General features: G+C 48.4%; 1 protein-coding gene across 4 annotated transcripts in view; it reads left to right on the forward strand.

Annotated features, from left to right (window-relative positions):
• ITSN2 (intersectin 2) overlaps positions 1 to 17,930 on the forward strand; it is a 1,355,209-nt gene that overhangs the window by 514,146 nt on the left and 823,133 nt on the right. For all 4 annotated transcript variants that reach the window (XM_086926255.1, XM_086926257.1, XM_086926256.1 and 1 more), the window contains one exon: positions 16,578 to 16,840. In XM_086926255.1, coding sequence (XP_086782381.1) covers positions 16,578 to 16,840 — 263 coding nt within the window. The remainder of the gene's footprint in view (positions 1 to 16,577; positions 16,841 to 17,930) is intronic.

Raw genomic sequence — 17,930 nt, forward strand, 5'->3', positions numbered from 1 at the left:
CTACACCCTCTACATCCTCTACTGGTAACAATCAGGCAGCAGCAACTCCAGCTGCCTCTAACCATTTGCATGTGGGTGTGACAACATCTGCTGGCAAAATTTCTAATAAACCTAAGCCAATAGAGCCAACAGTAGCCTTGGGTAGACCAACCACAACATCAATTAGTAACACTGTCATTCCAGCTAATACCCTGACTAGGGAACCAAGTATCCCCCCAAATAGACCCCCAAGACCTGAAGGGAATGAGATCTTCCAGGGTAGAGGGGGACAGACTAGGAGACCGCCTATGGAACTCCCACCGGAAGCACTACTGTATGTGGTTGTACTTACCGGGGTTCCTGAATTGTCAAATGGTAAACGAGAGGGATATTTTCAATTAAAAAACAAGATAATGCACTGGCTCTCACTGTATAGACCCAAACCCAACCTGGTAAACGGTGAAATAGTCCATGTTCGTCGCTTGTCTTGGTTGGGGGGAAGAGCGAAGGATATAGGGGGTGATATTGTTGTTATAAATTTCAGGGACAGAAAAGCAGTTCAACACATTTTGAATTGGCCTTTTGGCAATGAAAACAATTGCATTGTACCACGTCCCCTGACGTATTTTTATCCAAGATCCACAGTATTTCCCCCACAATATTTAACTAAAAATACCCATCTCACCACCCAGTTTTTCAATATGGAGTCTGCCATGAATCCTGCATACATGCATCAACTAGCTCCAACCCCTGCGATGCAAGGGTGGAACACTATACCGTTAAGCCGTAAAATAGGAGAAAAAGGTAATATGACCCATTTGTTGCCATTTACTCCCTTAGAGTTATCCAATAGGTTTGAGGCATTTAGTGGCATGGAGGAATGCGATTGATGCTCAAGGTGCACAGAGGGTGTTGGGGGGATTGAAAATGTCCTATGCACTTCAAGGTTATATGAAGAGAAGGGTACCAGCTGTCTAAAGACAGGACTATGTACTGCTGCAACATATGTTGACATGAATAGTAGTTTGCCTGTTGTTTCACCCACAGTGTCTCTTGGGAAAAACAAGGGTTTTTCACTGCTTTTACCTGATATGAGGCCAGAAAGTAGTGTTCTTGTAAGAGGAATTGAAAAAGGTGCATGTATAGTAGGATATCATGAAGACCACCCCAGTAAGTCACTGCCAACTTTGGACCTCTCATCCAATATTGACAATCCTCTTGTTTTGTCTGAGGTTCATAATTCCACCCTGGTCAACTCAGAACCAGACGTGGCCAGCACCGTGGACCTGGGGGTCACACACACACAGATACCTAACCCAATGTTTGCTCCAATTACCAGAGAAACTCTTATACGTACAGTACCTGATGATTGTGTGAGCTTAATCTCGTGGAACATAGCTGGCTTGGCCGATAAGATATGTGATCCAGCCTGGTTAATATTTATCAAAAAATATACTATTATATGTCTTCAGGAGACTTGGATGGAGGATAAAAACGTCCACATTGAGGGTTTCCAAAGCTTCATCATACCAGCTGTTGCTTCAACTAGGGGCAGAGCAAAGGGAGGCTTGGCCATTTTTATTAACTTGGGCATGCTTTATAAAATAAGCATCTGTTACAACGATAATCGGAACATCCAGATGATTGATTTAAAAAATGGCAAGAATGTTTTGACCCTGGTTAATTCTTACAATGCTAACAATGGTAATGGTGACTGTAATATTGCGTCCCTAACAGAAATAATGAGAAAAATTGCATGCACCGTGTCACGGAAACTGATGATAGTAGGTGATTTTAATGTTCACCCTTGTGGCAACCCAGGCTCTACCCCAATGGGTTCTCTGGGATGTAACAATGTTGAAGGTTTCCAATTCGCCCATACTAGGGGAGGCAAGAACTTAAATGATTTAGTGAATGAAAATAATTTAACTGTAGCTTTGTCTATGGTTCCCGACACAAAAATCTTTGATGTTCCAACCTTTAAAGGACATGGGCAGGGATCCTTTATAGATCACATATTAGTATCTACAGATCTTGTAATTTGGGTCTCGAATTTCACTATCCTTCTGAGTGTTTATAGTGATCATAATCCCCTAGCTATCAGTATGGGTGGGTCTCTATTTACAAAACGAACGTCTCGCAATGACTGGGGCACGTTGAGCTGTATAAATGGCAGACGCCGCATAAAATGGACACTGATAAATCAAGACACTTTATATACTAAAATAAACAGTGCATGTGAGGAGGAACTGTTAACATGTTCATCTTTTGACTCATCCCCTGGGAACATTTTGACCGGGTTTGAGGCGATAGTTTCAAAAATTGGCCTCATGTTAACAGCTCCAACAAAAGGTCAAAGCGGAAAAAATTCTAAATGGTTTGACCATAACTGCTCAAAGGCAAGTAGAGATCTGAAGAATGCCCTAAAAATTAAACCTAGAGATTCTGATTTGATAAAAAATCTTCGTCTGACCTATAAGAAGGCATTAGCCGATAGGAAAAAGGAAATTAAGGCCAATACCATAGAATCCCTCCTTGATCCTTCAGTGCTGGGGAACAGCAGCAAGTTCTGGCAAATTATCAACAAACCTTTGTTTGATAACCCTAATGATATAGCCCTTGGTACAAACATTTCAGAGGGGGAGTGGGTGACTCACTTCAGTACAATTTTTAAGAGTAATGAGCACCAGGCAGAAAATGTCTTTTTAACCCCATCCGTAAACCCATTATGCTTTTCAGTTAATGAGGTTGTAAGGGGTATCCAGGGTCTAACTAGCAATAAGTCCCCGGGCCCGGATGGTTTACCACCGGACCTTTTTAAGTCCAGTATTTCCTTTTGGGCTCCCGTCCTCACGGCGGTAGTGAATGCAGCAGTGATCACAGGGTGCCCAAATGCGTGGGGGCTATCGACTATAGTCCCTGTTTTTAAAAAAGGCGACCGTAGCAGCCCATTATGTTATAGGCCGATATCTTTAATAAATTCAGTAGCTAAAGTGGTAGGGGGGGTAATTCTAAACAGGCTATCTACATGGGCCAAAGATAACAATATTTTATCATCTATACAGTATGGATTCAGACCCGGCCACTCGACAATTACACAGTGTCTGAACTTATACCTGATCTTAAGTAAATACACCCTGGCTAGACAAGGAACTGTTTACATGGCATTTATGGACTTGTCGTCCGCTTTTGATTGTGTGGTCAGAGGCATATTATGGGCTACCTTGTTGAAAATGGGCGTAGAGAGGAATCTTGTCAACTTTTTAGCCGACCTGCATTCGGATACAAGAGCCAATGTCCGATACACCCAAGATCTTAAAGTAACGGACGAATTTAGAATAAATCGGGGAGTACGACAAGGATGCATTTTGGCCCCATTCCTCTTTAATCTGTACATCAATGAATTGGAGGAATTTCTTCTAAATACTGAAGCAGACTACCCCTTTGTAGAGCGCAAAGGGGTTCCTGTGCTGCTTTACGCAGACGATGCTGTTCTTATATCTAGAACAGCAAATGGCCTTAAGAAATTATTAAATTCCTTTTTTAAATTCATGGAGTCCCGTGGCCTAAGCATTAACAATTCCAAGTCCTATGTCATGAAAATAGGAAAGGGTACACGGAAAATTAATTCCTTCAGTATAAATAGGGAGAAAATCCCTACTACTAATACCTTTTCATACCTTGGGGCCCTCTTAGATCATAAACTATCTTGGGGCCCGCAGTTTCCAAAAAGAAGGGCGAAGCAACACGTGTAAATGCGGCCATACTTGGCTTTGCAAAACAAATTGGGAACTGCCCAACGGCCGCTTTGCTCAAATTATATCAGGCAAAAAGTGTTGCTGTCGCCTGCTATGGAAGCGAGCTTTGGGGCTACCGCAAGATAAAGGACATAGAGGTTACAGAAAATAACGTTCTGAAAAAGATACTGAGGCTGCCAAGGGGTATCGGGAATTTTTCTGTACAGGAGGAGTTGGGTGTCCCCTATTTAAGTGATAGAATAGCAGTAAACCCGGTTCTGTGCTGGCTGAATTGTTGGCTCAATACCGATATTCCGCTCACTCACGCTTTATTGAAAGAAGCCTTAACGCAAGATGGGAGGTTTAAAGTCCCGTGGTTGAAGTATATAAAGGACTGTTTGACGGCAATTGGCCGACCTGATTTGTTTTTTGCTCCCAACTTGATCACAAAACCTGATGTTATCTTGGTAAAAAATGCTATGTTATTGGGGGGGCGGAGCTAGCCGGCGTCTATGGCGGGCGCATAAGAGCGGAGCTCCGTGCTAGCGCTGCCTAAGATCCGTAAATAATCCTTTTGCAGCGGCGAACACCGTGTGATTCCAGTGGGGGCTGACTCCCCTACCCCCTGCAGACCTCCGACGTGAATTTGGGTGCGGTTCGGGCACGGGAACCACCTGCAGCACCGCGGATCGGAGAACGACGGACCAGGCCAAGATCCCCGGCCTTTCCTGGGGCACGCAGCCGTGCTGCGTCACCCGACGTGCGGCCGCCTGGTACGAGCGCCCCAACGCTGCAAACACACCGAAGGGCCTCTGAAGAGCTCGCTGAACACGCCGAAGCACACAGTGGAATCCAGCGTGAGGCGACTTTGCAGGGCAGTCACCGGTCGAGCCCACGTGGCGCCGGCGGAGCCCCGCGCTAGCACAAGCGCCCTTGCACACTGCCGGTAAGGACTCCCTGGTCGCCTGAAGCCGCGGCGTACGGCTTGGGGTAACAGAGGCTGCTTTGGGACGGAGGACCCACGACACGAGGACTACACGCTGAGGAGGCCCGGGGGCGTCCTGGGGTTGACGAACCTTGTGCAGGGATTATCGCCGACCAGCCATCTTGGCCTGTAGGCCCCACTGAGCACGCCAGGCTATACGTGAAAGGAGGCCAGGACAACGGACCCCCGGTACTGGCCTGTGCACGGGGAGGGATCCCTCATCGCTCATTTGGGGGGCTATTGAACTCTTAGGCTTGTGGACACTGGCCTCTCCAGCCACTGGAAAGATGGGCAAGGGGGACAAGACTCAGTCGAAACTCGCGTTTGACCAGCGGAGGCAGAAGGCGCCAGAACCTCCGGCTGCCCAGTCCCCGGGGGCTGCTGCTGACCCGAGTGCCGCACTGTGCGCAGAAATAAAAGGTATGCTCAATACAATGGAGAAAGGCCTGCAGGAGGGCATGTCAGCCATTGGCACCAAGATTGACGCCCTGGCGTATCGGATGGACCGGATGACGGAGAGAGTGGACAAGCATGCGGAGCGGCTGGACATGGCAGAGCGCAGGTTGACGGAGGCGGAGGAGGCGCAGACAGAATGGGACGCTGACCGCAAGCAATTTGGGAGGCTGCTTCAGGTGATACAGGAGAAATCGGAAGACTTGGAGGCGCGCTCCAGGCGATCCAACATCCGCGTCACGGGTGTGGCGGAGTCGACCCAAACGGGTAAAATGGAACTCTTTATCGAGAAACTTCTTAAGGCGTTATTGGGGGACGACACCTTTTCCCCCATGTTTATAGTGGAGCGTGCCCACCGCACCCTGGGACCAAGGCCTCCTCCAGGCGCGAATCCTAGGCCGATAATAGCGAAAATCCTCAACTACAGGGACAGAGACGCTGCCCTCCGTGCCGCTCGAGAGAAGGGGAAGCTGCAGTACGAGGGGATGAACATTTCGTTATACCCTGATTTCACCTCCAAGGTACAGGAGGAGAGGCGGCGATTCGTCCCCTACAAGCAGCAACTCAGAGACCTGGGGTTGGACTACGCCATGTTATACCCGGCGCGGCTGCGCATCAACAGGCAGGGCCACTCGCACTTCTTCACCGATCCCAGAGAACTGCAAAAATCTCTGAAGCAATGGATGAAGGAGAACCGAGGAGACCCGACGGCGCCCGGAGAGGAACACACTGGCGAAGGAGACCTGGATGAGCAGGACTGAGGAGAGGAGGGGACTCGGAGGCACTTTTCGGAGACTCGGATACTCTGGCCAATGTGACAATCCCCACCTGACGGACCGGGAAGTGCCCACTCGGAGCGCGCCACTGAGGCAGGCGGACTACTGTATCCGAGATTATGGGTGAGATCTGCACAGGCTGCATTGGTTCTAATGGGGGGCTGCACTCACCATGCTACTGTAAACCTGGGCTGGGGCGGTCTCGAGGGGGCCTGACACATGGAAGGAATACGGAGATCGGGGTTTGGGGGGGGGGGGGGAGGCCTGTGAATGCTGGTAGGATACTACATTTACTACTCATTGCCGCACTGGTATATGGGGGCGCGTGCGAAGGAGCAGCTTATGGACTTTGCTCGTGAGGTCCGGACGGACGGTGGACGATAAAGAATCTTGGTTGGCTACCTCTGTCCTAGTGCTTACAGTGCTTGCGGCTCTTATTGAGCCGGGTTGGGGAAGTTTTGCATGGGATTGAAGGCGGGTGAGGGGGAGGGATGCAGGGAACTCGGTCACACCAGGTTGGGGTTGGTTGACTGTGGGAGGTGGGGGGAGATGGGAGTTATGGGTTCAGAAATGTTCGGGGGGGGTCCAAACTGTGCTCTGAAATGTTGTATGCCGTGGAGGGCGTAGGCAGCTGCTACGTACAGAGGGGGGTGGGGATTGTAAGGGCTTTAACACTGATGTGCTCTTTTATGGACAATGGTTGATGCATCACATGATGACTTACTGAGTGATACAGAGACCCTCAAGGCCGTCACTTGGAACGTGAGGGGGTTAAATGACTACCGAAAACTCCGCAAGGTGCTGCAGTACCTACTCCGACATCACATAGACCTGGCGCTACTGCAGGAAACTCACTTGCCCGACACCAGCAAGATGCTCACACATAGGGGACTTCAGGGAAACGCCACTTATGCAGGCTTCACCACACACGCGAGGGGGGTTCTCACGTGGGTCAACCCGAAATCCAAGTTATCCCTCACACTACTGAAAGCGGACCCGGAAGGAAGGTTTTTGTTGAACAGGTGCGTAGGCAAGGGCCACGACATACTAGTCATGAATGTCTATGGCCCGAACTATGACTCCCCTGACTTCTATGCGGCAGTGGCGGACCACTGTGCTGAGTGCCCCGCAGATAGAATGCTTTGGGGAGGAGACTTCAACTTCACATTTAGCGCAGAGCTAGATAGGTCAGCGCCCCCCCCCCCGGCGCCCAGCGGCGGCCGCGCTACAGATGCAGGCTGAAATGATGCGACTGGGACTGATGGACGTTTGGAGAGATAGGCACAGCGACAAGGTAGGATACACACACTACTCCGCGTATCATAACATCCATACCAGGATAGATTACTGGCTGTCCACACACACACTGCTCCCCATGATCAGGGGCTGCAGGGTGCTTCCCCGCACCCTGTCGGACCACTCCCCAGTATTGCTGGTGCTGACTACTCCCAAGGAGAGGATCCCTCCGTTCACGTGGCGCTTCCCGCCTTATTCACTGCTAGATGAGGCGTTTAGGGCTGACCTGGGGGAGGACATAGATACCTTCTTCACCACTAACGTAGGCTCAGTGGACAGTTTTGGGACAGTCTGGTAGGCATTCAAAGTATACGTCAGGGGGGTAGTCATGGCGAAACACTCCAGTGTCCTCAAAGCGATTAGAAACAGGCTTAAGTATCTTGAGGGGCAGATCGCAGACTGCGAACGCCGACAGCTACTGGACTCGACGCCGCTCGGGATGGGTCCTTGCAAGGCCTACTGAAAGAGTTCCATGAGGAGGCAGATAGAGAGGTCAGACATCTAGGGAAATATGCGACAGCGCGCACGTATGGAGAGGGAGAACGACCTGGAGCACTGCTAGCTAGGATAATGAAGGGCACCAGGCGCAGACAGACAGTCCCGGAACTACGAACTCCAGGGGGGGGCGAGGGTTACAACGGAGGACGACATTCTAGCGGAGTTTCGGAGATTTTACGAGGACCTATACACTACCAAGGTCACAGGGGTGGAAGACCAAATCGACAACTATTTAGACTATATCAAAATGCCGTTCCTCGAGAACTGGCAGAGGGAGTTCCTGATGTCCCCTATACTCCGTGAGGAAATATCAGACGCGCTAGACACCATGAGGTCGGAAAGTGCGCCCGGGATTGATGGACTGACAGTGGCATTCTATAAGGCGTACAAGGACAAGCTGTTGCCTTACCTCTCCACCCTCTTTGACGAGATATGCGAGTACGGCGCTATGCCGCTCTCGATGAGAGAAGCGCTCATCGTCACGATATTGAAACCAGGCAAGCCTCCTGATCTTCCAGGTTCATACCGCCCTCTGTCCCTTCTGAATGTAGACGCTAAGCTCTATGCGAAGGTCCTGACGACCAGACTGGCACTGGTGGCCCCGGAGCTAGTAGCCCCGGAGCAGGCAGGGTTTATCCCAGCTAGGAACCTCACTTACAACATCCGCACTGTCATGGGGGCCATGCAGCACACTAGGCATGATACTAAAGCCATGGCGGTCTTCCTTGACATGGAGAAGGCCTTTGACTCCGTGGAGTGGCCCTTCATGCGTAAAGTGCTGAAGAGGCTGGGGCTGGGGGAGCTCTTCCTCCAACTCCTGGGCGCGCTTTACCATATGCCCACGGCAAGGATCAGACTGGGGGACGCGGTCTCGAAGCCGATCACCATTAGCAGAGGCACGAGGCAGGGGTGCCCCCTCTCCCCGCTACTATACGCATTGGTGGCCGAGCCACTGGCGTGCGCGATTCGGGAATACCACTCCTATGAAGCCATCAGCTACCCTACCTACAGGATTGGCATATCCACGTATGCGGATGACACCCTGTTGTACGTCAGAGACCCGGCCAATAATCTGTCTTCGGTCTTGAGGGAAGTGGTTAGGTTTGGAGCACTCTCGGGACTAAAGGTCAACTGGTCAAAATCAGTAGCCTTCCCGCTGACCCCAATCACCGAACCTTTCGAGATGGACTACCCGCTCCAATGGTCCACAGAACCGGTAAGGTATTTGGGCATCATGCTCCACACAGATCCTGACATTATGATGAGGGAGAACTACGGGGTTGCCTACAGTAAACTCGTAGACGAAGTGGAGCTTTGGATTAAGCTTCCGCTGTCGCTGATGGGTAGAATAGCTATGATGAAAATGGTTATTCTCCCGAGGTTTCTGTTTCTCTTCAATAATCTCCCGATGGTCCTCTCGAAAGCTTTCTTTGCGACCATGAACAAATTACTGGTGAGACTGGCGTGGGCTGGAAAGCAACCTAGAGTGCAATGGAAGGTACTACAATTGCCATACGAGCAAGGGGGTCTGGCTGCACCAGACCTGGAGCGCTATTACAGGATTGCGCAGGCCTCCCATCTCCACACCTGGATTCATGGCGACCAGGACATCCCGCATGTGATCCTGGAGCGGCTGTTCGCGGACCCCACCCCACTTCCAGCGACCATCTGCGGTCCAAAGGACCGCAGAGTGGGCGTGCTGGACTCCCTCTTGTCCACTAACCACGCCTGGCATTCTATATTGCAGCGGCAGGACAAGGTGCTGATGTATGCACCCAACATGCCGATACAGTGGGCGCTTTGGCTCCCAACATTGACGGAACCTGGTGTATACAAGGTCCTCAACGAACTAGGCGCACGCACCATGGGGGACCTCTTTGTGCAAGGGAAGGTGAAGACGTGGGAACAGCTCGCGCACGGGGGGAGCGTACCTCCTTGCTCCAACGCTTCCAGTATCATAGGGTGAGAAGTGCGCTGCTGGATCAGTTGGGCCCCGACTTGGAAGAACCTCCTGAAGTCCCGGAACTAGTATACGTCATAGACACTGAGAACCCGAAAAAGCTGATTTCTAGGCTTTATAAGATAGGCCATGAGCACACGGCACTGCACTACACTAGGGCGCGCTTAGCCTGGCAGACTGATCTAGGGACCCAAATTGACGACGGCATGTGGGAGTACTGCTGTGCGGCCTCCAGGCGCATTTCCCTGAACGGGCGGCACCGCTTGATCCACTTTAAATTCTTGCAACGGGTGTACCACACGCCGGAGCGATTGCACAGGTACGGCCTACGGGACACGCCACTCTGTGAGAGATGTCATGCCCAAGTGGCGGACTTTCTGCATTTAGCCTGGTGGTGCCCGGGAGTCCAGAAGTTCTGGGCCTGCGTATTTGCAGAAATTAGCAATATAGTGGAGCTGGACTTGGTACTTGACCCGGCCCTCGCTCTGATGGGATACACAAGGGAGATACCCGTCTCAGTGAGAAAACTGGTGAGCATGGGCATGCTCCTAGCAAAACGGGTAGTGGCGCTATGCTGGATGAGGGGCCCCCTACCAACACTGAAGAGGTGGACTGGCGATATGAAGTACTGCAACACTCAGGCGGACGCATACAGCGAGCTCCTCCCGCCCCGAAGTCGACCCAAGAACTTCTGGGGGCTATACCAGACTTACCTAACCTCCAGAATGGACGAGGATGTATCTGTGGAAGGGGAGGGGGAAGATCAAGAGAGGGACCCGCACATGGAGCCTGGATAACTCTGTCAGGGCTCTTCCCTACACTATAGTATATCACTGGGCGGGAGAAGCCACCCCACCCATAGCTGTGTGAGACAATAGGAGACACCCTCTAGATTGCTGGGAGGTAGCATGCGGCACGAGCCAAAACACGTCACCGAGACGCACATTAACAAACACGTGGAGCACAAACCAGGGACCAGTTGTGGGATGGGGGGGTTCATGGGTTGGGGTATTGGTTGGGAGAAAATGATAAAAATGTACAGTTTTGTTCATATATATACAGTGCACACCGCAACACAGATAGGACTGGCAGGCGGGGGTAGTCCTGCCTGGCCCGCACTGCTGCTGAGACCTGGGCTTGATCTGTATGTCCCTCTGCTTGCTATCTGTATGTGTCATGGTTATGGCGAGGCAGCCCACTGCCGGCCCGAGATGGGTTGTAGGCGAATGGCTCTTTGCACTTTGTAATGTGCCCTTATTTTTGCATGATAAACACAATAAAAAAAATAAAAAAAATAAAATGCTATGTTATTACTAAGATGTACTGACAGAGAAGAGGTTGAGATACAGAAGGACAGTGTTAGGAAACACCTACTACTTAAAACCTGTCCACAAATGGAACCTTATTTGTCATGGCCTATGACTAGCTATGAACGTTTTTTGCTAATAAGGTTCCGATTTGACCTATTTCATCTCCTACTGGCGGTTCCAAGTGGGGCTCAACGGGGTGAAGTGTTGCCAGCTTGTGGCTGCGACGGGAAGTCTCCTCAAGACCTGGCACACTTTCTATTCATTTGCCCTTATTACACTATACCACAGAAACTATATCTTACACCGTGCCTCAAAAAATTGAATTTTGCACAAATCAAACGTGCACTTTACTACCTTCAATTACTGAATTGTGACTGCACTTTATTTGTCTGTAACTTTTTTAAAAAAGCTATCTCCTTCAGGAAAAGTATGGATGGATAATTATGCTGTAAATGTTTTAGGTATTTTTTAATCAATATAATAATTTATGTTTTTAATACACATTTAATATTGCTCATGCTCATAGTGCCCGTTGCTCTCTCTTTTCTACCTTGTACTGTATGTTGTGTCTCTTACATGTTACATGAAATGAATTACTTGGATTGTTTTTAACTGTTTACTTATGAGTTGTACTTTTATGATTGTAATATTTACAATCGAATAAAGATTTTGAATTGAATTGAATTGACAACTAAACAGTGGTGGCCTTAAGCTGGCCAGTGTCCACTGATTCGAATAGGAACATTCCACACTGAGCATTCCAAATGACACATTAAGGAACATGACATAGTGTACATTCCAATGACTACAGACTACAGCACCTCACCATTGGTTACAAATAAAGATTAGAAAAACTGACAAAATAAATACTGCAGATGTAATAAAATTGTACCAAAACAAATCTAAAGGATACACCAAATAACTTAATACAAGCCTATACACAAATGATAAAACCTCTCAAAGGTGGGACACATTCACCACACAACCTAACTGGAGCTCTCCTAGCTTTACAAGCATGGCGGTTGGCATGGATTTGGGCGCTCTCCATTCTCTGCCTAGAAATTCTGTCATCATAAGCACAAAACAGGGGCGGGATTTAATTCAGGAATACAGAGGATGGAATCAATTACATATTAGCAAAACAAAAAGTACCTCTGTAAGCATAAATGAAACAATGTTTTTACCTCAGTAGTCTTTTTATTAACTTTTGGCTTTATTCATTTGTGTTCTTTTTTTTAAGAAAAAGTTTTTTCCCATATTACAAATTGAAACATACACCTCTAAATCTTTTTCAATATTCACAAAAGACAGTGCCAACAAACCAGTATGTACATAATACACATACACTTAATCAGTGGTTAAGACCCTTTGTACAAACAAACAAAATCATACATTACTATACATTTAGTTCTGTTTTAAACATCATACACGAACATTTCCACAAAGACTTCTATGTCCTATGCACTTATGTCTAGTATTGGGACCTATTGTGTACGAGTCCACAATACTTTCTATTCTCGCGGTCCTGGAGAGGTCAGAGTACTATTCTGGAACTCTATTGCTGGGCTTATTCAATCAAGCTCAGAAACTCTGTTATTCAGTGTGTTGTTCTTCTTTTTGGTTACTCTTGGCCTCAAGACGAAACAAGCCAACACGTTTTGACCATCCTAGTAGGACCAAAACCATGTATTGGTTGATGGTCTATCTCAGGGCGGGGCAAAGTTCAAGTAGGACACATGTTTCATAAGTCATGGGAAATAATAAAAATGGGGATGTTTTGCGTATATTTACTCTTAATTATATATGACACTGAATTTTTTACTTTAAGACGGCACCTTACGTACCAAATGAAGATTTCTTGATATCCCAGCAGTGGGTGAGTGCAGTTTTAATGATCAAACAAGCTCATCAGTTCAATGTGCTTCTTAAGGTTATTCTTCCTTCAGTGTTTGTACTGTCTGTTATTGCCAGGGGGAGGAGAGAAGAAGCACAACATGCCTTAGTTTTGAGACTTGCTATTAATCATTTGTGTTACTGCCGCTGTGACGTGGCACCTAAAGTGTGTGCCATGTTCGTGACACCCCCCCCCCCCTTTTACTACATGTCAGTCACCCCTAATGTAGGCCCCAGCAAGCCCTATGGGCAGGGTGCATTGTAGGTAAAAGTTAGGACATGTACCTTACATGTGTGACAAACAGCCATTTTGGTTTCTGACTACTGTGGGACTGCCCTCTTATAGGAATGCATTGGGCATTCCCTGATAAGTGTTTGAGTGGTAATTCCTGATATGAGAGACGCAGCGTGGTCAAGTTTGGTATGTTTGAAATATTGATAATAAATGCTACGCAATGGTGTGCGCAGAATTATTATACCTATTTTAGAAATGCCACTTTTAGAAGTTGGCATTTCTGTGTGCTATGTGTCTGCCTGCCTGATGTGAATTGCATGTCTCGCTCTTGAGTGACAGGGGCTGTTGAGGTGTGTGTGGCTCCAGGAGGGGCAGGGTGAGTCAGTGCTAGGCTGAATAGGACATCTGCATTTGAAGTGGTGGGAGGAGAAGTCCCTGAATAGGATTGTGCCTGCCCTAGTGAATTCTGGCTCTGTCCCCCTGTGGTGTGTCTGATGACGAGCCCCCACCTAGCAATGGAGAAGAGGAGCCCTGTCAACAGAGTGCTCCAATGTCCCCGTGAACCAGTTGTATCTGGTTCCCCCAAAGCCCTGTCCTGCAGACAAAGAGAATTTGTGTATAAGTACTGGGGCTGTGACCCAATAAAAATGTGCTGTTCCTGACTTTGCTGGTGCTTGCTGCTGCTGGGGGCCCAGGAGGAACCGCGCTGGCCTCCCTGGGCCCAACTTTTACCAAAGGACTTTTATCTCTCTCTGCCTTCTAGCACCTCGTGAGAACTATATCTTAACTGCCCATGAGAGGGAGAATGCTAGGGCCCTGCAGCACGAGGCTGTGACGTGCTGCGAGGGAATCCTGGTGTGGGGATTCCCCCGTGTTGTGAGGAGGAGCGGGAGTCCACCCCGTATTGCTGCTTATCTGGCGGGAGCCCACCCCGCATTTGAATTTATTTTATTGGCGGGAGCCCACCCTGCATTTTGTTGCATTGTGCTTCCTAGCGGGAGCCCACCACGCGTTTCTGTACTTTTGTGATTTTAATGACGCAGGAGCCCATCCCGTGTTTCGAGTGGAGGCGGGTACCCACACCACATTGCCACAGAGATCGCCTGAAAAACAGAAGAAGACAGGCAAGTTGCCTTGTTGGGGGCGGGCCGACCGGAAGCTAACAGAGCCACCCAATCACAGCGTGGCTACAGCGGAAGTCAGGCTGTGGTAGCCTGGATATGGGCGTGGCTCTTGTGAGCTGGAGGGAGCTCTTGGAGTGCTGGAAGAGTGAGGCCTCCACGAGACGCTGCTGAGCTGTCCCCCGTGTCCAGCCTGAGACCGGAGGAGTTCCCCCGTGAGGAGGGAGGGGCTGTGATGTGTGAGTACAGCCCCCAAAAGAACGTGAAGAGGAGCATGCAGGTATCCCTTTAACCAGGGCTTCACAGTCCGTGAGGCGGAAGAACCAGTAAGAGGCCCGGCGAGGTGTCCCGGGTGGCAGTGGGCAGCTGCCCCTAAGAGAAGCATAGCATCAGGGGCATTCTTTCCAGGAGCCCAAGGGGAGTTGTGCCCCCCCCCTACCTCGCATTCCGGGCATTGTTTGAGCTGCGTCTACTGCTAGGGAGGGCTGGTGGAAAGCCCAGTGTCCACGAAAGGGCATGCCGTTTAGGGGAAGTCCAGTTGGGAAAGTAAGCTCCCCTGAAAGCTCACCTTGCAAAAACTTTGTGCCCTGAGGTACTTTTCCTTTGTGGGCTATCCTGAGTTTGAGTGGAGCAAGGAGTCTCCACAGAACTGCCTAACAGTCCAGGAGGAAAGCGCAAAGGCGTTATGACTGCCATTGGGGGGGGGGGGGGGGCAGTGGGCTCCCAGGGATAGTGAGGCACATCGTTTCCTGTGGGCCATTGTGCTTACACCCAAGAGAGGCTGAGGTGATGGGCAACGCTGCAGGTGTTACTGTGGGTACGTTTGGCGCCCTATTACTGCTGATATGTGCAACTATGATGTAATGCCTTATACCTGAGGGGGTTGTTGTGTGTGCACTCTATAGGTAGTTAGCCACTGTGCACTGCTGATCATGCTTTATGCCTAATGTGACAGCGTAATGTGATTTATGCCTAATGTGATTGCGTAATTTGATTTATGCTAGTGTACCTATGACATGTGTTTATGTTTAGGATGTTTATGCATAATGGGTTTAAGCTGGTGAGGCCTTAGGCGTAATGTGTTTATGCTAATGAGGTTTGCACCTAATATGATTTATTGCCTAATGTCATGTTATGATATTTTAGGATGGTGTCTACTGCTAATGTGATAATGCTTAGGTCATTAGGGTACCAGTAGTTACTGGTTGTATTTTGCATTTACTTACCTTTTCTGATGGTCTGACCGTGGCCCGATTGGCTTGGTCCTGTATATAATCCCCTGTGAATCTTGCCTAGTACCAGTTGGCAGAGTGTAAATGTGTGATTATGTTTCTAATGCGTTTATGATAATACAAAGGCTATTTTTGATATAATCTTGTGTGGAGTTTCTTTTGTAGTGTGCCTAGTTTGTTGCATCTGTTTGTGTGTTGCGCAAACGCTTTACACATTGCCTCTGGGATAAGCCTGACTGCTCGTGCCAAGCTACCAAGGGGGTGAGCAGGGGTTAACTTCAGCGTGTAACTCCCTTGCCCTGACTAGAGTGGAGGTTTCTACTGGGCCTTAGCCAACCAGAAATTTCATTTCTAACATTTCATATCCAAATGCATCATTGCTCCTGCTTTCACTTTGTAATCTCTAGTTCTTGATTTTAAGGAAGTTTGTGAATCCAAGCTCTCAATTCCTTTGTGGTCACCTCTTCTAAAAGACGATGTGCATAAGGAAATGGACTTATCTAAATAATTAAAGTTATTATTTACCATATTGTTTTTATTCTGCCTTAATGCCCCAGTCATCAGTACATTTATATTTGCGACTTGCAGAGTCTTACACCCTTTGAACGTTCTACCGCAAACAGACATCTCAAAACAGACGTTTTATGCTATGAGTCACATACTGTTCATGGTAACTGCAGCAGAATAACTAATATAGTTCAGGTGTGTTCCAAAATTTGCCTACAATAGCTGTCTTGGAAAGTATCTGAAAGAATCATTTTACAGATTCCAGTTGTATGGTCCTCACACTGCTGACAGTTTTGTACCAGTCCAACTAATGCACTTTATCTCCTTACACTCTGGTTTCTGGAGCCAAAACTTTGTCCTATGTTTTTAGTTTTTACAGCTACTCAGGGTTAAACAATCCTTAAAATGAGAAACTGGTAGCACCATTGTTGTCTCTTAGGCTGTACTTTGTGATTTTATTTGTGACATAATATCCTGCTCCACCATATTTAAATTGCATATATACTTTCCCAAATTTCCGTCCTCTTCTCCTTCTGTTTGTCATTCGCATGCAGTGCAAAATATAATAATTTTGCATGCTTAATTTTCATTTCAGCTTCCTTTGAGGACAAGAGGAAAGAAAACTATCAACGAGGAAACATGGAACTGGAGAAGCGGCGCCAGGTCCTGCAGGAACAGCAGCAGAGAGAGGCAGAACGTAAAGCTCAAAAAGAAAGGGAAGAACAGGAGAGGAAGGAAAGAGAACGCCAGGAACAGGAGCGAAAAAAACAGCTGGAATTGGAGCGACGTCTTGAGAAGCAACGCGAGTTGGAAAGGCAAAAGGAGGAAGAGAAGAGGAAGGAAATAGAAAGGCGTGAGGTTATTACATTTCATAATTTCTTTTTAAATAAAATGCTAGTTCTGCACTCTTAGAATTTAGCTTAATTGGGGGATCTCTATTAAAGGTTTGTAAAATATTTACTTCCATGTGGAGAACAGCTTGTTTATTATGTAGTATTCCTATATTTATCTGTCTTAGAACAGTGTACTATGATATCAAAACAGCATTTCATACTGCACCAAGGACAGAGGGAATCATGAGAAAAATGTTAAAATTAGTTCTGCATTCTTTCCATCAACTGGTGTTTTTGCAACTTTCTAAAAGTGGCATTTTCAGAAATGCAATTTAAAATCCGACTTTACCTTCAGTTTGGATTTTAAATCGTGATTCCAGAGACATCAAACTTGGATCAGTTATACCTTCCCATTTGGATATTATTCTTCTAAAATGTAATAAGGTAGTCCCAATGTTATGTTATTGGAGATATGGGCCTTGCTGCAGTGAAAAACTCAATTAGCAACATCACAGTCGCGAAGTCAGCAACTAAGACCTAGAAAGACCACGCCCGTGTCTGTTTCAGCATGCCCATCCTGCACTGTCATAGACCTACCACCATTGGAACCTGCCATTGCGGATGGAAAAGCATTCCAGAAGAAGAGTGAACTTCTGCCTTCCCCAAGCTCTGGCCCGAACACCTCAGCGACTTGCTTAAATCCATCAAAAACCTCAACTGTGAGTGAGCGTGTCCAAGATGGCGGTGGAGTAGGTCGCACCCATCGGAGGTCTGTCAGGCAAGCAGGCCAAGAAGCCTGGGAGCCACGCGGGGGGCTTCAGAGACGCGTCTGCCCGGTGGCCGAAGGTGTCCTTTGGCTCCGGGCCTCAGCGGTTCAGCAGAGTCAGTCGTAGCCCCCAGTGGGGTGAATCGAGCAGTGCAGTGTGGCGGGGCTGGGCCACGAGCCTGAACACGCCCTCGCTTAGAGGTGCACTTGCGGACTCACCGTGTGAAGAATCCGGACCCGCGGGTGATCGGCCTGCTCCCCTGGCGCCAAATCTTGAGTGAGTCTGCATCCCCAGGAGTGGGATAGGTGGGACTGGGGGCCTTGATCATCACACTGGAAACTGGACTGG

This window comes from Lissotriton vulgaris, chromosome 6 (genome assembly GCF_964263255.1).
Source record: "Lissotriton vulgaris chromosome 6, aLisVul1.2, whole genome shotgun sequence".
Lineage (NCBI taxonomy): Eukaryota > Metazoa > Chordata > Amphibia > Caudata > Salamandridae > Lissotriton > Lissotriton vulgaris.